The sequence below is a fragment of the Rhyacophila brunnea genome, unplaced genomic scaffold, assembly GCF_057557595.1.
Source record: "Rhyacophila brunnea isolate RB1 unplaced genomic scaffold, BYU_Rbru_1.0 scaffold_8, whole genome shotgun sequence".
In the NCBI taxonomy this organism is placed as follows: Eukaryota; Metazoa; Arthropoda; class Insecta; order Trichoptera; family Rhyacophilidae; genus Rhyacophila; species Rhyacophila brunnea.
Window position 1 is genome coordinate 19,862,278 of NW_028233350.1, and position 24,199 is coordinate 19,886,476.

At 36.1% G+C, this 24,199-nt stretch overlaps 1 protein-coding gene across 15 annotated transcripts in view; it reads right to left on the reverse strand.

Moving 5' to 3' along the window:
• Nucleotides 1-23,086, reverse strand: part of LOC147064016 (uncharacterized) — a 33,436-nt gene extending 10,350 nt beyond the window's left edge. Inside the window, exons 1-21 of one of the 15 annotated variants that reach the window (XM_085959160.1) lie at nucleotides 22,736-23,069; nucleotides 19,176-19,284; nucleotides 16,697-16,911; nucleotides 16,067-16,294; nucleotides 15,785-15,937; nucleotides 14,697-15,086; nucleotides 13,911-14,063; nucleotides 12,449-12,706; nucleotides 12,056-12,229; nucleotides 10,100-10,376; nucleotides 8,929-9,052; nucleotides 8,612-8,814; nucleotides 8,325-8,438; nucleotides 8,003-8,193; nucleotides 7,291-7,523; nucleotides 6,593-6,719; nucleotides 5,330-5,713; nucleotides 4,630-4,813; nucleotides 4,006-4,097; nucleotides 3,307-3,609; nucleotides 1,187-1,758 (exon numbers count right to left, since the gene is read on the reverse strand). In XM_085959160.1, the coding sequence (XP_085815286.1) occupies nucleotides 1,187-1,758; nucleotides 3,307-3,609; nucleotides 4,006-4,097; nucleotides 4,630-4,813; nucleotides 5,330-5,713; nucleotides 6,593-6,719; nucleotides 7,291-7,523; nucleotides 8,003-8,193; nucleotides 8,325-8,438; nucleotides 8,612-8,814; nucleotides 8,929-9,052; nucleotides 10,100-10,376; nucleotides 12,056-12,229; nucleotides 12,449-12,706; nucleotides 13,911-14,063; nucleotides 14,697-15,086; nucleotides 15,785-15,937; nucleotides 16,067-16,294; nucleotides 16,697-16,911; nucleotides 19,176-19,284; nucleotides 22,736-22,864 (4,613 nt within the window). In that variant the 5' untranslated portion in view covers nucleotides 22,865-23,069. Of the gene's footprint in view, nucleotides 1-1,186; nucleotides 1,759-3,306; nucleotides 3,610-4,005; nucleotides 4,101-4,629; nucleotides 4,814-5,329; nucleotides 5,714-6,592; nucleotides 6,720-7,290; nucleotides 7,524-8,002; nucleotides 8,194-8,324; nucleotides 8,439-8,611; nucleotides 8,815-8,928; nucleotides 9,053-10,099; nucleotides 10,377-12,055; nucleotides 12,230-12,448; nucleotides 12,707-13,910; nucleotides 14,064-14,696; nucleotides 15,087-15,784; nucleotides 15,938-16,066; nucleotides 16,295-16,696; nucleotides 16,912-19,175; nucleotides 19,285-22,359; nucleotides 22,476-22,735 lie in introns of those variants that run through there. The other 14 variants (XM_085959157.1, XM_085959161.1, XM_085959158.1 and 11 more) reach the window with 14 other exon arrangements.
• Between the last annotated feature and the right edge of the window lie 1,113 nt (nucleotides 23,087-24,199).

Genomic DNA, 24,199 nt, shown 5'->3' on the forward strand with positions numbered 1-24,199 from the left:
TTCCATGGGACCGAAAATTGAAAAAAAATTCGAATTAAGAAATATGAAATGTATAATTTTGGAAAAAAAAAAAATTTATTTTTTTAAATTTTGTTTACGATCATAGATGTGCTTACGAAATTTCCGATTCCGTGTGTGTTAATACTTTTTAATCGGGCGCCTGGAACAATTGACACCATCCTGTGGCGGGCGTTTTTCGCGATCAGCGCAAAAATATATTGCATTCTTAAAATTGACACAACTTCTAAACCAAACAATATTTTCGATTGAAATTTTCAAAGAAATTATATGTGACATTTGATTATAAATACTTTGATTACATCATAATTTCACTATATTTCTAAGCTGAATATAAAAACCTGATATCAATTTAGTAAATGGCACTCAATATTAAAGTTTACAATCGCTGAATGTGTGAAATCTGATTGCGTAAATATTTCAGAAATACGTGTCGCCTAAATGCTGTTGGCGAACATTCAGTGTATAATAATTCATGAGTTTTATTGCTTCTTGTCAAAAAAGGGTCTTTGGGGGTTGCCGCGTCTAATTTGAAAAAACCATTCAATTTATGAATCATAGTATTTATTCTTCCAAAGAATCAATACACTCCGTTATATGTTGATAATCAAGCGAGCGATATGAAAAATAGTCCGACACGTGAAACGACTCAAACTGAACTAGAAATTGAGATAGCAAAACAAATCTATACGACAGTTAATTCTTTGTTTACTCTTATAATCTAGCGAAGAAGTAGAACTAACGATAATTAGGTGCGGGGTTTTATTTCACACCGACATACAAACCCGTTTCCCGCAAACAATCGACTTCCGCATTCGACTGACAATCCGCGAAAAACGGCATTTGCCGTTTTCTGACGAAGATTTGTCGATAAAATGTCACGATTATTTATATTACCTTCTTAAAATAAGTAATTGATGATGTTTTAAGAAAAATCTATCACAATTTTGTGTACTTTATTATGATTTATTGAATATTTTTGTATGCTAAAGAGTCTGAAATCATGAAATAATGTTCAAGGGAATTTTTTTTTGGGAAAATTTCGAATTATCCATCTTCTTATTAACGAGGCTTTACTATATATACATATATACGGGCACAAACCAAATATTACAAAGACAGAGTGGTGATGCGAAGAAGACCCGAGAGCATAGAGGACTCACACTACCTTCTAAAGTTGTCCCAATAGTTGTTGGCTCTGTTGCCAGGCGGAACTTGGTTGTTCAGGGCCGCGCTGCGATTGAGCGGGGCACGAGCTGGACCACTCACGCCGGCTGCCGGGTTCATATTCAGAGAACAATCCAGATTTATATTGTTGAGGTTAGGTCGGGCGAGGGGTGTGCAATCATTAAAGACGGTTGGCGGATGGCTCGCCCCGGATGCGTCAAACGTCACGGTGGAGACGCTGCCTCGATCGCTGGACTGTTCACAGGGCGGGGCGAAATTTGCTGGCGGTCGAATGCCATGGTCCGAAGGGTACAAGGCATAGTCCGGTTCGTCTTTGGGGAGGTACGAATCGGATGGCACTGCAGGCCGTCCGGGTTGCACCGGCCACGGGACGTTGCCCCCCACGTCCGTCGCAGGGTGAGCGATCTGACCATGGCCGTTCCAGTAGAGGGCTGGGCCAGCGGAGTGAGCGGAGTTAGCCCTGGCGGAAGGCGCGGCGTCCATCCGGTGGGCATCGGGAGGTGTGGAACGCGCCCGTGGACCACAACTCATCCAGCGGACTCTCTCTTCCAACTACCACAATAAACCAAAATATAAAAATTACCATCATAGTATTCTAATTACTATTATTTTTTGAGTGATTAAATATAAATATCTTTTCTTTTTGCCGACTCGAGCCTAAGGACGGTACTCACACGACTATGACTTGTGTTTGAGACAGGTCACAGGCCAGATATCCATTATGTAAGCCGTCTGGACATGACAAATCAACGCAAGGTTCCCACTGCACTCACACCCACAAAGTGCAGTAAGATAATCAGCACAAATCTGTAAGCAACTATCTGTGTGAGCGGGACTCCAGCAGCTCTACTATGCAACATTTGGTCTGTTGCACTACATATTTCCCGAATACATTGATTCCTCATGCCCAGATAGTGGCCACTTGATGAACACTTGGCCTGTGACTTGTCACACTCACAAATGGTTACCGTGTGAAAGCGACCTCATACATTTCTGTTTTCAAAACCTGTTGTCCCAAAACGTGTTATCCAGCAATAATTGAATGGTATCACAAGGAAAGGAAGCACATAATATACACAAAGTATTGCGATTACATACTATTATCTTAGTTTCATTTCAATATAAAACATTCTAATTTTTACATTTATTGTAATATGAAAACCGATCTAGCTCTCTGTAGATTAACTCAGCAGATCTATTCCAATTATGTACACAACTTCAGAACACCCAATAATAGAAATCCGAGATAATCCCAGTATTTCAAATGTATTCTATGTACAAATCGGTTATCAAAAAGGTGTACTCTGAGATGGTACCCGTGTTTAAGCCTGCATTCAAAGTCGTGCATGTTTCAGTAACAGTCACAATAAATGACAACTCGAGGAGTTCTCTAAATCAATCCCAAAATGTCTAATCAATGTACCCGGCGAGACCATCATTTAAACTGTTGTTTTTGACATTACATATTAAACGCATAGAATATATCACAATTTTAAATGATTTGAGGGTTAAGTGTTATGTTAGAATAGACCTGCTTAGACAATGTGTGGGTCGAATAACGCTATCCAATTTGTCTGTAGTTTTACAAAAACTGCTCAATATAATGATTTTAAAAATGTTGAAGAAACTCTTCTTCCAATTGAAGCCTTCTATGGTTTATCTATCAAAATTGCTGAAGCAAGTCCTAGTTTGTTATAAGTGCCATTTTTCTACATAACATTAACGAACTGCTCCTCTCTCTTCGCAGTTTAAATATAGTTCCCGTTGAACATTACTTAACCTATTACTAAAAAGGTTTTAAGTTGTTTCTACTATTTTAGGTAAGTTTTTCATAATTCTCGCAAACAGATCTGGTGGAACCCCACGGTTCCGTAGAGTTCTGGTTGGGAATCACTATTAAAGATGATTTTCATAAACATCTTTGTGACTCAATTGTATTTGACTATAATAAATACTAAATATTACACGTTTCTCTATGTTGGATTATTGCAAGTGAAAACATTATAAAATTCGGCCACATAACGAAATAACTAATGAAAAATGTTTAATAAACCATAATTGATATATCAGAGAGGAATATGGAATGAGTGGTTGACTCACATTGGTGAGTGCCGTTCGCAGAGAAGAGATCTCTCGCTGTTGAGCCAACATGTGCTGCAAGCAATTGCCACCCCATGCGGCCGCCGCCAACTGCTGTTGCTGCTGTTGCTGTTGCATCATGGCCCACCAAGGTCCGGCCGCTGTCTCTGCACTGGTCGCGCCCCACCCCCCATAGGGCAGCAGGGCGGGGGCCACGAGACCCGACATGAGTACGGGCGGCGGCACTGCTCCCACTTGGGCAGGCCGCCTGTCCTGCAGCAACGACTGGCACAGATTGCTGGTCATCTCCAACTGCTGCTGCAACTGAAATAATTGCAATCACTGTGTTTATTATTTGAGCTCATACGATTAGTACTGGCTCGTGCTGAGTGTTGGGCAATCTTCAGGTTCAGCGGATATATGAAAAAATTATGCAATCGGATTATCTGAGCAATTTTTAGGTACTTGTGACATTTGCACACTATGCTTGCACTATAAAATAGTAGATTTGACACGGTCGGTGATGGTGAAGCATTGCACAGACTGGCAGGAAAACTAATTTACAAATTTAATAAAAATAATTATCGCCCATAATATTAGATAAAACAAAAAAGAGCAATTAGAATTGGATCAAGAGAATACAATGATCGCATGGAGGCAGTCGAGATAGAGAGATCTTGTGAATGTTACTGGTAAAAAGTGATAAGAAACAAAAATTACCTGATTAGCCTTGTTGTGCCACCACATGGTGACTTGAGATTCTGAATGAGGATTGTGCCATTGCGCTGGACCCAGTTCTGATTGCAAATAACCTGCTTTAGAGAAGAACATTTTTATAAGATGTACGATATAAATATAACAACCCTAATAGCTTTTTCCTTATCTTATAATTATTCAGGCTTGTTTTCATCCAATTTCATAATATAATAATATTATGGAATCATATTAAGTATACTGCCATAGTTACATACCAACAAACTTATCTGAAGAATTGATGGGGGGGCCATAGTCGAAAACTAACCAACAAGACTCGGAACTGGACAATATCTGACATTCAAATGACGTTTTCAATATGGCGTCCATATAGTAGTTCGTAGTTCCATTCTTGACCGTTCTTCAGATAAGTTTGTAGGACTGTACAAGATGTTTTGTTGATTGCGACTACCATATCAAAAAAATTCCTATCAATTACTTTTCTAACATTCAACATTCTACTATGTATTTTTAAATTAGGAAATTAATCAACGTGTAGTTGACGTGTGAAAATAATATCTTGAGATCGGATATGACCCTTAAAATGATAGATTTCCAAATGTATAAAAGAATCTGAAGCATTTGCAATACCTTGGTCATTTTGATGGGATTGGCGATGGTGTCTTTGGGGCAGAGTGGCCATGGGAGGGGGCACTCCGCTGAGGTCTCGTTCGCCTGTGCTGGTGCTTCCACTGTCGAGGTGCGAGCACACCTCCACCTCCACCTCTGTCAAGTCGATTCTGCTGTTATTCGACATGCTGCCATCATGACCTTCCTGCTTATAAAAGAAATATACATACATATCTGCCTGAGAATACCTGGTAATGGTGATGGCATTGATGATTTTCAACTCAACAAACATAGATTTAGCATGTAGACCTCCACAGAGTGGAAGTTATATTAAGTATACTTTTTAATGAGAAAGGGTTGATTGAAAAGGGGAGGTCATTTGCCCAACCCATTGGCTCCTTGCACTGGATCAAACACACTGCACCAGCACCCACGGATTCAGAGGCAGGCGCTCTACAACTACACTATAGTTGGAAAATAGTATCTGTAGTGTAATTAACCTAATTCTCAAATTCAAACCCTCTATCTACATATTGGGTTTCTTTTGGTTGTCCCCACACGTAATGTTTACCAGAAACATATCCTCTATGATTGGCTGGCAAGGTATATCATATGGAAAACTATTAATTATTCTGTCTTTGATTCAGAATAATTAATAATTAATTAATAATAATAATTAATAAATAATAAATTAAATAGAAAAACTAAAGAATTTTCTCACCCTGTGACGTACGCCAGACGAGGAAGCTTTACTATGGGCGGGCAGACAGATGAGAGAATCAGTGAGTGGCTGAGAGGACGGGGGCAAATTGGGCATCTCCCGTTCTAAGGGCTCTGGAACGATCCGACGGTCCTGCTGCATCTCCTGAGGCGGCCGGTTGGAGGGGAAGGAGGGGCGGCGGGGAGAAAGCTCCGGAAGCTGCGGCTGGCGGGTAGCATCACGCGGGGTGCGGTGAGTATGAGGGGGTTCCCTGTTGCGCTGCTTGCTCCCACTTGACGTCGCAGCCACGTTGCCCCGAGGCCTTTGCGCTTTGTTATGTTTCATATGCTGTGAGACAAACGAGCCGTCCAAGGACTGGGTGGAATCGCCATAGAAGCTGGACGTCTGGTGTGAAAATTTTTTAACATTAGACATATCTCCAAATTAACTTCATAAATGTAACTTCAAGTGGCTTCGGGCGAATGTATTTGTTATTCATGTTACTATTGTAAAGTATCTTGCCGCACGGTGCTATGTTCCCATATGGAAAGTGGTCACTTTTCACCTAACTTCGAATTCAGTTTTATAGTCGGCATAATAATACAAATATACAGTATAACCTCGTTTTTACGTGCCCGGAATTCACGTTTTCCCGGCAATTGCGTGTAATTCTTTCAGTCCCGATGTATTACAATACATTTATTACCCGCATTTACGTTTTTCTTTCCCGCAATTTATGTCGGAAATATTCAAAATATGATATGAAAATATCCAGTGTGATGTTATAGAAGGCTGGGAAAGGATTTCAGACCAACCCCTGGAGGATTATGTAAACCTTGACTCCAATGTTATGACATCAGACTTGGTGGAAGTTGATGACATTGTTGACAGTCATTTAACATCAGCAGACTTGTCTGATGAAGAAGAGGGTGATATTCCAACAAAAGAAGAAGCAATGAGGTTCATTGAGGGTTTAAAAACCTACTTTACAAGCTTTGCTGATATTCAAGATGACACTTTAAATGTTTATATAGTTTTGAAAGAGAATTACATAACAAAAAAACAAAAATGCAACAAACTAATATACATGATTTTTTTAATAAAAAATAAAAAAAATTTAAATTGAATGTTGTTTTTTAATAAAACGTTATTTTTTTAGAAACATAAAATTTAAATGTCCTTTTTTTCAATACCCCCCCTTTTACATTTTCCCTCCAATTAGGTTTTTTTTTTTCAGTCCCTTAAAAAACGTAAAATAGGGGTTATTTATAAATTTTATTTCACCTTAAAGTTTTCCGGAGACGAGCCTCCAGAAGCCATTTTGCGGGAAGAGGAAGCGCCGCCGGTCAGCTGATTGATGTTCAATTGAGTGTGTGGCGTTCCACAATATGCTTCATCTTCTTCTTGGTCGCTGGCAAAAAATTACACAAATTCAATAATCAAATGTGAAATACAAAATATGTATTTAGTATGTAAATGAAAATAGGTAAGTCTCAAAAATGTCCATCCGATATATGTCCCAGCTGTCAAATTAAAATTTTCCTCCGACGTTCAGAAATGAGATCAGTTTTCAAGTCTTAAGAGCTACCACATTAAAACTTTCCCCCCCCAGTTCAAATGTAACAGTTTTATCTCTTAAATTAATATTTATTTTTCCATCCATTATGTGATTTTTTTTATGTTTCCGGGACAAATCTAACCAATTTCCTCTGAAAGAATATTTTCCTGCTTTTTTCAGAATCTATCTGCACTGGACAGTTACAGGATACAAAAGTACCAAGTGATTCTCTTCTTGCCAGATTTCATTCGGGACATTCAACATGGTGCAAAGACTGTAAAGTGCCAATTTTGCTGGTGCGTTCCAACACACATGTTCTACTGATATGACGAATGAAAGCCTTATTTTATGTGACATTTAGGATGTACTCAGGGTACATTTAAGTGAAATTAAGTTTAAGGGTTTAGAATATTAAAATTCAAACCTCGAGTATCCGTTGTCCACATCAGTCCTGACATGAACAGAGCAACTATAGTCCTCATCCTCTGCAGACGGGCCGCGCAGCGAATTCCTTTGCAGCGTGGACGCTGGCACAGCGGCAGGATTCAAAGAGACGGCCTCATCGGACAGTCCACTCCTTTCGGCCGTGATCACACTCGCCTTGGACGAGTTTTCGCTCTCCGATAGCTGCGGCTGCTGATTGGTTCGATGGTCGACCTGCAAACAAATTTTGCACTGTATTATATTTTATTGTAAGTGCCGGGAATGCGGATTAAAAAATGTATTTATTTTTCCCAAAACCGCTTCCCGAGATAGCGTATAGACATCACGATAGAAAGGATGCCATGTATGCAAATCAAGTCATAATACAGTAAACTCCTGGTTATCCGTGCACGATACAATGTATACAACGATAATAGTTTTTAGGAAAATTCAAACTGATATTAATCACAAGATTTTTAAAAGATTCCTGCAAACAAACCAAAATCACAGATTTTCTAAAGAATGAGTATTAAACATGTTAAAATAATTGTCTGCTTTACAAAATGTACGTAGTATTTCAAAAAGAAAAAAACCATAGTTTGGATTATTCGTGTTTTTTGTTTATCCGTGACGCCTCTCCCCACCATTAGATCGGACAATCGGGAGTCTACTGTACTTTCATTGCGAGCGTTCACTCAAGAAATGACATTCACCTCTTTGCTCATAAGTCGTTCCAGTTGTCTCTTCTTCGCCTCGAGTTCAGCCTTTAATACGAGTTGACGTCTTTCGATGGGACCAGGATTGGGATAATTATTGCTGGAGGTATTCGAGTGGCCGCCCCCTATACTGTTGGTCCTCTTTTTGTCATCAGATTTTATAGAAGATCCACTCGACGTACATATATCTATAACAAATTAATTACCAACGTTAACGAATACATAACAAATACAAAAAACGGAATTGACCAATTTGCTGGTCTTAAGTCTTATAATAAATGTATTACAACATACAATGTTAATTAAACTAATAGACTACCTCTGTTTGAGGCGTGTTTTAGACGACGTCGCTCATCACTTATTCCTTGAACTTCTTGTTTCATCTGTTGGGTTAACTGTTGCATAGCTGCCAGGCCCAAGGAAATGTTCTCTCCTAAAATAATTATTATTGAAAACAAAAGTATTATGCATTCGGGTAATAGAGATTTTATTAAAAATAGACACATTCCAAACTGCATCTAACGAGCAATCTTCATTTTGGCCAGCATGTACAGATTATTTTTTTCAAAATCTTGAAATCAAAACATAGCAAAAGAAATAGATTACCTCCTGATTGATGTTGCTGCTCGCTGACGTTTGTACATTTGTTTGAACCTGAAGAAATGCAATTCTGCAACCTGGACAGGCCGAGAGAAGTATTTTGATTTTTAGGATGAGAGGTGCTTTGGCCTTCCTTCATCATGTTGGCGGATTGCGACGAATCTGTTCTGCACAATGGAACATTGTTGAAAGATGATGGGTCCACCAATCTGCATAACATAAATTCTACGTGAGCCAAAATGTTCTTATGGGGTTTACATTTAAAAGAATGCATCTGGAAATGATATGATAACAATAAATTATGTCGAACAAAACAACAATACCTGTTTTGATTTCTATTCGGATCATCGTTCGGCATGAGTAAAGTATTTTCGTAAGGACCGTACTCATCGAAAGTTGTGTTGATTCCAAAATTGTTCTGGATGGAGTCAACGGTTCGTAACATATCTGTAAATGAAATTTTTGAGGTATACAACACATAAGCTTATATTTGGGGTAAGCTGTAAAATGGGGTTTTATCAGAACTGGAAATAAAACAAGAACCTGGAACCTAAAACGAAACCTGGAACTCTTTATTCCAAGCCTTGGGAACTGCGAACTGGAACCCCTCGGTATATGGGTTTTTTAAAGAATCGGAACCGAACCTTTAAAAAATTAGGGGTTCTAAAACGGTTTTTATTTATAAGCATAAGTCTTGAAAAATATATAATGTTGAAATACCTCAGAAACATATCTATTAGAAAAATTCATTAGGTAATAAGAAATGAATCTTGCATATATTAAAAAATATTTAATAAAAAAGTGTACATAATAATTTAACCAAGCATAAATCTTAAATACTTTAAGAGGAGAATAAATACTATATTATAATTATATTGCCAGTATTCTTGTATCTTCCCAAATTATGCCAGCATCCTGTAGTTCCAATATATACAATGGTGTTTAGCAGTTTTTTATGACGGCATCCTAGTAGGCTTAAGGCCATACCTCAGTTGAGACACGGTCTAAAAAGATCGTCGCTAGGCGATGCGCGGGTTGCGGGTGCAAATGAGGCATGTCAAACCAAATATAATTTGTCTTATAAATCCAACATGTGTCCATTTAATGTTCTGTTTATTGTTTTATCAGTAACAATAATAATATATTCATTGACATATTTTCTTATTAAAGTAAATGGGTAACGTTTTAAGTCATCTTTACACGATTTAAGAATTATTACGGCCGTCGCCATCACGAAGCAAAATGACGTGTTTCCAGCTCTACATTCTCTCTCCGAATGGGAGCGAGTGCAAAATTTCGTCGCGCCTATGGTTGAAAATTATTTGCCGTTTCACTGATGAATCACTTTAAAGAAAGGGTATGCCAGGTCATTTCTCATGAGGCGTCCATACTGCAAGGCTTAAGTGCTCGATCAAATATGGATTTCTGCTACTCGACACTACTTACACATATTATTTTAAGAATTAAAAATAGTCAGATTAGATCTACACTAACTTTTGAGGCGTTCCAATTCAATCTTCATAACATTGACAGCAGCCATTTTTGTCTTCAGAGTTCCCTCCAAATTATTTGCCCCTTCTTCTTCTTCTTCTCTCACCCATGAGGTGACCCCTTCAGCACCTCCACTCCCATTTGCATTTCCTACTGAAGTTTTGACCCCGCGAACATCTCTTCCCTCTGGAGTTCCCGACACTGATTGGCTCTCGACGCCAACGTCTCCCAGGGAAGACGTCCCGGTGTGAAGGTTCTGCATTTTTGCCACTTGCAAAATCTGGAATAAATGATTATATTTAAATCTATTAACAAATTGGTTGAGAAAATATTATATGACAGTTGCAAATTGTTGCAGAGTTAAAATAATGTTTGACAAAAATATGTATATAATATGAGTCGTATAGTTCCTATATACGATAAGTCCACTTTGATAAAATGTTGGCAAACTAAATATTTTCATTTAATACTACTTCCTCTTATGAAAACCTATGATTGAATTTATTTTATGGTGGTTTGTTGTTTTTATACAAATATTCACAATAGGGTTAATCAATTTTGTAGCAGTAAAGGAGAAATTGACAAAATAGTAATGGACTTATCGCCATTTGAAGCTAACTGTTAAATTTATCATATTTAGGAACCCAGTAGGTGTGACTTAACGGTCTTTGTTTCTCAACACTAACGATAAGTGTTTGACAAGTATAGGGTAAAAAAAAAACAATTATTATTTCAATAAATACAAAAATAATTTTTGTTAGAATGATTTCAATCGTTGGTGATGTGAGAATTATTGTCAGTAAAATAAAAATCGTATTTTTTTTAAATTTATTTATTATTATAAAACCTAATAGATTAGAACGAATCGAACATAAGTTTTGTCTTCTTTTCATCTAATAAACAAATAATTATTAAAATTAAATCAAAAAATATTAACATGGTTATGTAACTTTAAAAGGTTTTTTAGTAAGTGATAGTAGAAAAAGATACACAAATGTAAAAAAAAAGAAGTTAATTACCGTCTTCGCTCCTAAGCAGAGCATATGAACCTCCACAGAGTGAAGGTTATATTAACAGACCCTTTTTACGAGGAATGGTTGTTAGCCATTCGCCCAACCCATTGGGTCCTTGCACTGGATCAAACATACAACTACAACAATTGAAAAACAACATGCACTTTTACAAAAATGTACCTATTATGTATAATAATGATGTTTATTTACGATCACTAATGTAATCACAATATTTTTTTTAAATAAACGTAGTCCCGAGTGATTTTTAACAGAAAAAAATGTTATTAAAAAACTATTATTTGAAACGAGGGAAGTTTACAATCACACAGATTTTATTTTGTTCAGGTAGAACAATTACAAAAAAGTAGGGAAATAACTAAAATAAAAACAATTGTTAAATTCGAGGGAAATTCTCAATCACCCAGTATTTGCAGACGTTCAATGCAAAATATTCGTATTTTAAATATATAAATATTTTAAAATTCCCGCACGTTCTTTTTCCATAATTCCTAATTGATGACTCGTTTTCTTGATGTATTTCCTTCCACTTTAGCAACATTCTGGGTAAGGTCAGACATTATTTCGTTGTATTTCTACTAAAAACTTCAGACACTTTTGACAACGTGAACTGCTACAACGCCCATGTTGATTTTTGCAAATGCTCAATGCTAATTGGCTGTCTACAAGGTCGCATGGACTCATCGGCCTTTGGAACAAACCGCACCGTGGACTTATCGCCAATAGGAATTCATCGTGATTTTGAAACTCTCTTTTCATATGAATTCATCGCCGTTAAGAAATGATCAACATTTTATTAGTGTGGAGCGCTACCGGTAGAAAAAAATCATCATTATCTCAATTTTGATTAAAAGTGGACTTATCGTATATAGGAACTATACGACTCATATATTATAATAGTACTGGATATGAGGGTTAAAATAATTGCCTGGCTCTCCAAATGCTGACGTCTCATCTGCAGGTCTCTGAGCATGTCGATTTCAGCTTGATCTGAGGGAAGGACCGGTGCGGCCGAAGTCACTCCTCTGCCTCGCTCTTCTGACTCTCTAGATAACTCCGTAGAGTCTGGTAAGCGTGACGAACCCCTTGCACGACACCCCTGCTACAATGAAAAAATAACGTATATAATTTGAAATACCTCAAAAACGTACCTATGACATACAAAAACATATCGCTGCCTCATCTACAACTAAAATCTACTACGATTTATATTTGTAATAGAAACCTACGACAAAAATATTATACAAATAAGTTACAATATGTCCGGTTCGATCTTGATTCAACATTGAATGAGGTAACTGTGCATGAACGTTATACTCACATTGGAATTCTGATTGGTGTCAGATATGTGAGGGAGAGTGGTGGCGACCCCGATTTGATTGGACCCATATGAACGGCCTGCGTTCTGTGAAGTGACAAGATGATGGGCTGGCACCGGCACGTATCCCGAGCTGGCCGCTCCGCCCGTCTCGTGCTGCTGTTGGTGATGATTGATGCTGTCGTGATTGCACACCACCCCCGCATTATCTACATGACCATTTTGCAGGTTCATTTCTGTCAACTGCTCTTTTGCATCTGCCTGCAAAAACAGAAAAACATGGACTGTAAGATATGATTATAAGTAAAAGAGATACCTATGCGCAATGGCGGCTGGCCCTTTATGTCAAATGGTCATTGACCCTCCAAAAATATCAATACAATGTCAATTATAATTATTACTAGCGAGACCTATCGGCTACGCTAAAGCTTCAGCGTTAGATGCACGCTAATGTATATTATGTTCGTGTATGTAGTTACAATACACACAAGTCTCACACGCAACGTCCAACTTCTTGTCTCAACGCGCTTGGGTCAATTTAGAATTTGACGGAAATATAAAATATTTCTTTCTCTCTCTTTTTCATATGTGAGACAGAGAGAAAGCTCAAAGCCTTTTTTTCTTCATATTATTTTGCCTCACCATTAGGCTTCATTACGGTTATTGCTGAAAACGGAAGAGAGACATATTTTCAATCTGTCAAATGAAACAGATATATTATATCGTTGTACACACAGAAAAAAATTAGTTCCGAGTTCCCTGGTCGTACAGTAGGTACTACAGTACGTGACGACGACTCGTACTTCTGACAGTTGAAAAAGTTGTTTTAATCTTATGTAAATAGTACTTGGCACAGTTATTAAAATAAATAGATAGACAAAGTTTGATTTTTAGTGATTTATAACATTTTTGTGAAGTTTTGTGGCATTGGCGATGTGGCAAGTGGACCTAATTTACAAAGAATTATAACGTTTTGTGTGCAATTTCGGTTAACGATGGTAGGTGATGTGAAAAATGTAAATGTATGTAAGTATCTACCTATAACAATTTCTAGCACTTCTTCTATAATGTATAAAAAGCCAATTTGCAATACGTCTTTTAAGTATACAACGAAAAGGCAAACTAAAATAATATATTTAAAATTGACCTACTACTTTTTCGGGCCTAAGGCCGCCAATGCCAATGCGTTCATAACAATAATCATATCATTATTTTTATAACCCGGTGCGGATCTTAGCTACCTCACAGAGATGTTAGTTGTCAGCCATTCACTCAAACTATTAAGTCCATGCTCTGGATCCAAACACACATAGAAAAAAAAACATGAATTTGTATCACAGTTTTCCCACAGCACGTATGAATCATGCAAAAATAATCAAAGCAAAATAGTCGGAAATGATTAATCTGCACCCCAACTTGAGATGAAGATGTATGTTGTGAATGATTCACATCGTGTAGTACAAACCTGGTATTTGAGCAGTCTCTTCTGTTCTTGAAGGGCCGCAGCCAACCTCAATTGAGACACTTCCATTTTAGCTTTAAGCTCACTCTGCCACAGATCGTTGTCACTATAAGCCGATCCGCTGCTTTGAACTGAACTCGGACGGGGTAATGCTTCCTGTAAGATCACATTAATTAAACCCTGCTCGATATAGTATCCAGTCAATCAGTCAGTAGGTCAATATCATAATATGTACATTTTTTTTTATATTAAACTGATCTGAAAAATTATGGAAACTCAATAACAAAATAAATGAGAACATAATATACATAGAAAAAGTGGAATGCCTAAATAATAATGGTATAAAATATACTACAAACACAATTCACATTATTTCCCATTTTAAATTTAACATATTATTATGGCACACAAAATTTTTTAGTAATTTCATTTCCCTTTAAAAATTTGTGTACCAATTATGACCCAATTAGGTAAAGCATTAAATTAGAGACCACATTCAGTTTAATGCGTTAGTAAAAAAAACAATCATCACTGCACAGTACAACCTTATATTAATAATTTTACAAATATTTATTACAATCGCCATAAAATGGTTAAACTATGAAAAGCCTGTCATATAATCGTTTTCCAAATATTTTTTGGATCATAAAATACCACACGATTACTATGCACATCTAAGTCTTGTAAACTTTTAATATTATTAGCACAGACAAATTAAATGGCTAAGAGGTTTTTTTCAACACGAAAAACAACACACGCAACAAGCACTCGTGGCCTATCAATATTTACCATATTGGACATTGAACTATCTTTGTTGCCTTCTTCGCCGTTCAAAATAGAATATATTAATTGAGTAATCTTGAAGCTTTCGTCTTCCTCCTTGGGCAGTTTACCATTCATTACAATATCCACGTCTTGAAGCGATTCGCTTTCTGGCAACTCGACAGTATAATTATCGGATGCATCATGAAGGGAGACTTGTTGATCGTTATTAGTATCATCGTCAACGGTGAGAGTATTGGTAAGCATACCCTCCAATTTGGCCTCACTGTCTTGCAAATTTTTCAACGTCTCCCTCAGTTCTTCAATATCACTATCGTCCTGCATATCGGGGTCCTGGCAAATACCTTCCATTAACATCAGGTTACTCCGTCTCAATGAAGATACTTGGTTTCTCAACTGTTCACATGCACAAAACCAAACAGCAGTTTTCATTTTGAATAGAATATATTCAATATAGTATAATAAATTAAAACTAAATTACATCAGCTTGACGTAATTGACTATTCATTTATAATTATTCAATTTTTATTGTGTCGTTTGCATACTTTTAACATTATAATTAAAAAATATTTTATTAATCATCGGGAGATCGAAATTTAAAAAAAATGGCAAGATTTCTGACTTTGTATGTGTCGTTACATGAATACCTCAGAACCTTTTCAGCTGTCAATATTTTTTTGTCAACGTTATTTCAGTTTAACGTAACTTGACATTCTATGCAGTAAGACAATAATTTATCGATATAGAATATATGGTAAGAAATAATAATAAACATTAAATAAGTATGTTAATATAACTAATTGCTTAAACAAAGGAAATTTTAATAGAATATTGAGAATTATATACATATAAATTATAAGTCAACATCATAACAGTAAGGAAGAGTTGATTTATTTGGGAAGAGAGGACTCAACTTTTATGGTATGATGTCCACTATGCAGATGGATATGCAGAGGATACTCACTTTATGTTCATTGAGGCCCTACTCATACAAATAAATTCAACAATCGGAACTGATAAAAATAATAAAATTACCAATAGACTTGGCAACTTCTAACTTAAAATTCACCACGAATAATTGGCGATCTGATTACCTCATCTTCAGAGTTTCTCATGCTGTCAACGAGAGTGGAAGTGACTCTGATATACTCCCGAATCTGTCCGAGTCTCTGCTCAACTCGTGCTGTGTCCGGACAAGCTGTCACCATGCTTTCACCCATTGTGCGGACACTTTCCGCTCGGGTAGACTAAACATAATTGAAACACAAACAGTTATTAATCTCGATTAGATAATTTCAAATCGGTTTCAATTTCAGCATGGCTGTGAGGCATTCAAAAGATAATGACAAAGAGTAAAAATACATGGCAGCACTTACGCCTTGGTCGATTTGGTGATTATGGCCAGTCATGTCATTCTTCGTGTGCTGGCTAATGCCGTTGTGGTGTGAAGAGTCATGGATATCGTGAGCCAGATTATTGGATTTAGCATTAGCATTGTTAACGGCCGGGTAAGGTCCGACTGGAACCGTGTTATTCACAAAGACTGTGTCGCGGCCTGCAGAAAGACCACGACCACTGTTGCGAGTTCCGGAATTAGATGGATTCTGAAATAGCATACAACAATATTTTATTTCAGTCAGTTTCAAACATATAGAAAACATAATAGGTATTACAAATTAAAATGCTCAAATAACATTGTTTATTAGACACAAATCTGTTTTTAGTTATAAAATTTCATCCTTAACATGATAAAATTTCCAATAGTGACAGGATTTTATAAAGATACTTAACTTGATAAGTTAGTTTTAATGTAATTAATTAATTAATTAAAAATGTTTATTTTTCTTGCAACCCTGGTATAAAATTATAGAAGATGTAATTTACTTTTAATTTAAAATATATGAAATTTAGAAGATAATTTAAGATTTATATTGATCTTTTGTTATTAAACCTATGACTCACAATGCTAAAAAAGAATAAAAATATGATTGGTTTAATTTTTTTACCATATTTTGATTGGCTTGATTGGAGTTGGGCGTTGTCGGGTTGACGATCATCACGGCAGTGTGGCTGGTGTGAGGACTATGTCCTCCAAGAATAGTGTTGTAAGCAGACTCGTCAGCATTATCCATCATGCTGTCTCTCTGTCGTAATACTAATGTTCTGGGTTGTGGACGAACTGGCACAAAGCGACTGCCACCTTCTTGACCTATAGATGAATCTGAATCAAAAAAATTGTAAGAGATATCATTGTTTAATACAGACATTCTAAGAAGCGCACTTTAATTATGTGTCACTTGAGTGTGGTAGACAAGTTGCAAAGTACCCATAGAAAAACTATTCTTTGTAGAAGAGTTTTTCTACACTTAGAAAATGTCTCATAAGTGAGGATTTAGAAGCAGGATCATTTTCCTTATTTGACATAATCACACTCATGTCAATAAATGAGTTGCTGAGGATTAAACGAGTACAAGTGATATATGTATAGTAAAAAATATGAGTTAGGAGCAATATTAACATCACAACACATTTATTTATGTGTGAACCATGATTCAAACATGTGTATGATATATAAAATGTCATTATTATTTTCATAGCAACTGTATATAATTTTCATGTTTTGGTTTGACCTGTCCTCTTTCAAACATTAAAACATAAAGAAATATTAATAGTAATTAAGGATGATTTGAGAACGAAATTGCATTTACAAATTTACAGAATGTTACATATAATGTTTAAGATAGCATATCTTTAACGATGGCCGATCTAGTAAAGCTTTGGCTTATAATGTCGTTGGTCCTGGGTTCGAATCCTGGGTCTGGCACATACACATGTTGTTTTTTAAATGTGTATTTGTACTCAGAATATGGATCTAATAGGTTGAGCAAGTGGATAACATCTACTTCTCATAAAAACAAAAATCTGTTAATACCACCTCCACCCTGTGGATGCCCATATGATCTTCTTAGCATCAAACATGGATAAACTATAAATACAATAAATTTACTCAATTCGGTTAGCGGTGCACTCGGTCTATGTAATCGATATATTTAAGAACACAAGTCCAAGATTATTAAAATTATTGTAAATATTATGATATACTCTAAAAAGAAGTCAATTTGAGAATTAAGTTTGTAACTCTTTTATTTTATTTACACACATTATAAGAGTACACGTTATAAAATTTAAGCAGTGTAATTAAAAAATGAATACCTATACAAAATGATATAAGCAAAAGAAAGTACACGAAGTGAGCAATTTTGACCCAATATTAACATTAACATTATAGAACAATGTGCACTGAAACACACCTTACTTAAATAATATTTACATTATTCCCCAGTGGAAACTCTGATATCACTAACACTTTTTTAAGTTTGAACGTGATTATTCTGCGAAATATCAATGCCTCTGAAGTAAGAAGTAATTTTTCAAGAGATTCAGCATTTACGTGGTAATGATAATTCATGATAATTTTTAAAAAACATTCTGAATTACCACAACTTATCATGAATTAAAATATAGACGGCCTTGTATTTACAATAGAAGATGTCAAAGTCTTATATCGGTTATTCACATCTAATAATATTTGAGGTGAGAAGAATTGACTCAGTATATATTTATTTGATTCCTAAAAATAGTCACTATAACTTTTAAATAGTATTTACTCAACACATTTTCATTTTCTTAATTATTGTAATTATGAAATATAGAGGTCAAAAACATATTAATAAAAAAAATAGATTTTTTTAGATACAGTACACTTTCGGTAATCCACCGCTTGATTATCGGACAACTACTATAGTCCGCCGTTATGTTTACTAGTTGAAAGCACAAAATCAAGCTCTATAATTCGCTGGTATTCAATTATCAAATTCAATAGTCCGCCGCGTGCAAGTAGATATACAACGCAGATGAGACGGGTTTATTTTGAAAACTTCTCCTTCATAAAACATACGTTCATCGCGAAGAATGTAACGTAGGTACTACGGAGAAAAGTGCCCAACGACCGCATCACAATTATGTTGTGCTCCAATACAATTGGGACAGACAAAATGAAGCTTTTAGTCATAGGGAAAGCCAGGAATCCTAAGTCATTCAGGAATATCTACCTCACTGAACAACTTACTGGTTGTGTCAAGTGATTTACTGCTTAATATTTTGATTATAAATAAAACCGTAATTTGCTAGTACAAATTTCTCAAAAAAAGTATTTTTACGAAATACCTGTTTTAATTTTTACAATATTTTGTATGTATGCACTATAATCCGCCGCTTTCACTAATTGGCCGCTTGTCTGGTTTTTGGGGTGGCGGATTACTGAGAGAGTACTGTACTTATATCACTATTCTCATGAGTAAGGATATTATGTAGGTGGTAGTTTTTTAAATTTTTTAGTAAAGAACATAAATATAATATTTACAATGAAAAAATGATTCTCCGTCTATGCGGACTTGTAATATTATAAAAATTGATATTTCATACCGAGATCTGTGTAATCATTGTCGGCAGCAGGTGCGTTGGTCGGTTTCCGCGCTCTGTTTTGTGTTTGTCTAGAATTATGCTCCGATACGGGAAGCCAATCGACAGAATTCTGTAAAACAGTACAACAATAAATATCTGGTGTAAGAGATTATATCTCATCAATTCATTGTTGCGTCGGGTAGGTACTAAAGTATTAACAATGATCAATGTGTCAGAGAGATTATTTATTACAAAAACACAAGAATAATAAATTATTAGTTACAAAAAATTATATCGACCCTTAATCGGCAGAACAAGCGACAATTCATAAATTTTAGAGGAGAAGGTTTTTTCTTAATTATTTCCGTAATTAGTTCTAAAAATGAATTCTGTTAATGTGGTTACTAATAATTGGTTACTGCCTATACGGAAATTATAAAACAATTGCATTAATGCTGTTAGTTTTCGAGATAGTGGCGGTAACGCTGTTTTGCTTATGTCTATGACGCGATATTTTTTCCAGGCATGTCGCTTACGCTATTTGGCGTAGTTGTTTTTATTTATAAATTTCATGCTAATTATCATGCCAGGGCATTAATAATTAAGTAATAAAATAAATAACATAAGTACCCATTTATTTTACGAAAGGGGGCGTTGTTAAATAAATTAAAAATACTTTTTAAATTAATATTTTTGCTTGTAGATACTTAACCACATAGGTAAAATAAAAATAAATGATTGGTATTTTTAAGGGTTCGCTTATATTATTAATATTATTAGGTATTGTTATTTTTCAAAATGAAATATGTACGTATCTACTCGTACATAATTAAGTACGGGGACCTACTAATTATGATAAAATAAAATTGTAATCTTACAAAAAAATTATTGTCCCTCATTTTTTAAGCAGTAATCGCTGTATTATCCTCATTCACGTCTTCCTGATCGGATTCCGGTAAAGTATCTTCCACTGATAATCTATGTGGCAGTTTCATAAACTCATCCGTCATCTCTGAGGGATATTACATTTAACACAGATACTTTTAAGATCGTTATACTCGATCTCCGATATTGGTGATTTAGCACTATACAGCAAGGGTGGCTGGCGTTTAAAGCATCACAGCATTTGATCGGGATCTGATGACATTTTCTAGGTCTAACAGTTTAGTCCTACTGTCACCAGAGTAGGTACAATATTTGGTAAGTTTTTTTAAATTATGCCTTTTGTAATTCACCAAATTTAATTTTGAACTTTGAAGCAATGCAAGTAGCAGCGAGAGATTTCCAGTCACGGAATTCTGCATATGAAATGATGACCTAGAGTTGGAAATGATGGTAGGTCATTCTGATAGTCTGATTATAAATGACTCAATTCTCGCATGAATGGAATCGACCAGCATCGTAGTACGACCAGTTGGTCTATTCTATACTTTATCGACCGCTAAAGTGATAGATATTATCAAACTTAGGGTAGGTTTGTATAAAAGTATTAGTACTTATTGCAACAATTACAACCAACGTATTGTAATTGTTGCAATAAGTGCTGTATTCTAACAGCAGTAAGAGAGGTGCTGTTAAAATGTAGCGCTTATTGCAACAATTACAATCAACGTATTGTAATTGTTACAATAAGTGCCAATTCTATGATACAAACCTACTCTAAGTTTGATAATATTTATCACTTTATCACTTTAGCGGCAGATAAATACAGAATAGACGCACTGGTAATAGAAAATGTATTTCTATCAATTCAATGAAAGTTGAATTTTTCATAATATAAGATAGCATAGCCAGTGTTGCCCGGTTCTTATTCTGACCAATCACAGTATAATAAATCCTTGATTTTTTCCCGCTTTGTCAGTCCTATCCAAAGATTTGTGCATTATTTAGGAGATCTCATTACTGCCACGTTTACCATCAGTTTCACCCCATAAAAAGCAGTATCCATTATTTTTTCCACTTTCATAGATACTTTCATTATAGTATGCGTATTTTCGACTACGGAGTTTTTTGCACCTTCTCGAGGTCAAAACTTGCGCACAAAACATCATTGTGATTTTTACTTTTGGCCAGATCATTAAAGAACATCTCCTTGCATTTATCCTTTATGGTAAGGGGACATTTCTAAGTATTCATTTCAATTAGCCGAAGTCTCTTGTCACCAGACATATTTGTTATTTTCTCGCAAAAAGAACACTATTATCTTTTTTTTTTTTTTTTTTTTTTTTTTTTTTTTCGACCATGTCCGATCCTGATAGGATCATATGGGCCTCCACAGAGTGGAGGTTTGTATTGACAGATTTTGTTTTTCACGAGAAATGGATGTCAGCCACTTGCTCAACCTATTAGGTCCATACCCTGACACACACAAATTGAAAAACAATTTTTGTACTTGCCAGACCCAGGATTCGAACCCGGGACCCACGGCTTTGTAGTCCAACGCTTATGCCGCGCGGCCACCGTGGGGTAGATGAAAACCCAAGTTGAACTTACTGTCTATTAAATACGTTTCTGAAAACATTCTGAATCACGACATTAGTGGATTCATTCAAAGAATCCAAATTTTCAGTATAAATTTTATATATATTTTCAACATTTCAAAAATCTACAGGAAGATACTATTATTCGTAGATTATTCCGACAGTAGTGAGATGAAACGGCGGGTAATTATTGTTTAATAAACTCTATTACCAGGTTTATTTTATCTCAGCCAGTTTTACTGGACGGCGCGAGCTTTGCTCCCAAATCGGTTTTCGCACAACACACTACCAGACGGACCACCGAATAAACCGTACCGTAGCTTACACTATCAAATAACGTCGGTTACGTTGTTTTGCTCTACTTTATAATGCGGTACAAGTTAAAACGCTAAAAGGCACAGACCCTAAAAAAATGTCATGCGAATGAGATCGGGCTCTAATATTTTTGTCACTTACGCGCTAGGTGATATTGAACGGTTCTCAGTTTAAAACGCAATTTACCAAAAAGTGTCGCTTACGTTGTTCTGCCGATTACGGGTCGATATATAGGTAGGTACTACATTCAATACTAGAGGGTTTCACTTGCATGTAATTAAATTTGGAACAACCTATTTCAAAAATGAAAAAGCACCATTTTAACCTCAATATTAATACACATTTAATTATCTGGTTAATAATTATAGCACACCACAAATAATGTTTAATTATGAATTAACCACAACTACCTAGCTTGCGTGTTTACTAAAATATCTTGTATCTTAAATAGGAAATGCAAAAAAAATCATTGGAATTTCGTCTTCATTCCAGTGTGTATAATGAATGCATCAGACAAATGGGAACTGTCCTAAATATAGAATGGCCAGCATTGGAAATGCTAAAATTAGAATAGCACATGAGGCCAGTCAAAATTCACACTACACAAACATACATGTGCTGTATTGGTAAACAAATATACAATTGACAGCAGTATCGGTTGAGCGCACGTTGAATGAGTAATATAATAAAATTCAAAAGTATACATTTGTGCAAATGTATGAGATGATAATGTAAGAGGTAGGTTCCGTCATCAATTAGAAGATAAAAATTAAGATTTCAACGTACCGTCATTATATTGGTAGAATGAATGTCTCTTCTGGTAGGAGTAACAACTTCTTGTGGTACATTGCAGTTATTACGAGCCTTTGTTTTCGGCACTGTCCCCGTCTGGCGGTCATTTCCTCCAGAGGCCATAGTTGTGAGTTGTTTTCCACGTTTTAATCGAATCGCACACTCGGAACGTCAAAAAAGTCGACCGAAAATATAAACATGCTGGGTAAAATTTACCACATTATATTTTTGTGCAGATTGCAGTCTGTTTCGTGATAAACAAGATGTATTTAAAAAATACTCTACGTGATTATGTCTGAAGACCAGCTGTCATCCCACAAAATCAAAATAAGCAATAAATGAGTGGACAGTGATTAGTGATACCATCCTTCTTAATATAAAATACAATGTATTGTATCTTAAAACAGGGTGACTTTGGACCACTTTCTTTTTTATGAGCTAATGTAAAAACTATTATTCAAATTTGACTTTGAAGTCCTTGAGATAGAGTTTGCTCTTCCTTTATCGCGTGAGGAGTTATTTTACTAATTTATCCCATTTCTTGTCGTTGGTCATTTCATTTTCTGCCAATACCCAAATTCTTAAGCAATTATTATCATAATAAAATTGCTTAAGAAATTTTACGATAATTATCATACTATAATCTTAAAATTTAACGAGGTTGTCGCGCGACATGTTGCCAGTGTGGACCCAGCATTAGGAATTTGGCTTCCATTTTGACTAGGTGTAGCGTCTGATATTTCGTTCGTAATTATTTAACAAAATTATCTTGAACATTAAGTGATCGTTAAGTGAACATTCAGTGATCAGTGAATATGGCGCAACTCCCAGATGACCGTGGACGTTTACAATCGATGGACACTTCAGACGGCGAAACGGAACTTCTTCAGGAGGAAGAGTTCGATGTCAGAGCGTCAATCAGGACGCTAATGTTTGAGGTATCTTCACTTCGTACCTTATTTCAGCAGGGGAACCGACAAGGAGTGGCACAACCACCGCCGACCCTTAAGGCGGAGAAAAGGCCCGGCCCCCAGACAACCTTGGGGGTCAAAGTACCAGTTCCCCAAGCCAGACTCGGCTCGAGTCTTGGAATTGGCTGGACTCCAACATTTCGACTCCGACGATTGGGCCGGTGTAAGGTACAACAACGATCAAAAACAATTTTTGGCGGCCCCTACGATTGTAGAGCTAGGGCTGAATGACGAGTTACGTCGATACGATCGCTCTTCGTCGAATAACCATAATATGACGGAGAGGACGATCTCGGCCCTCCAGAATGCGATGTTTTCCCAACGGGACAGCTTCTGGAAGGCTATGCAAGGGTTGGTGGATTAGGCAATCGATCGTCAAACCACCATGACTGCCGCGGGTTTGTACCAAAAGATCGAAGAGGGTTTTGGGGACAAGTCCAACCATAATAAAATTTGTGAGGACATTACCTAAATCCTCACCGGGAAA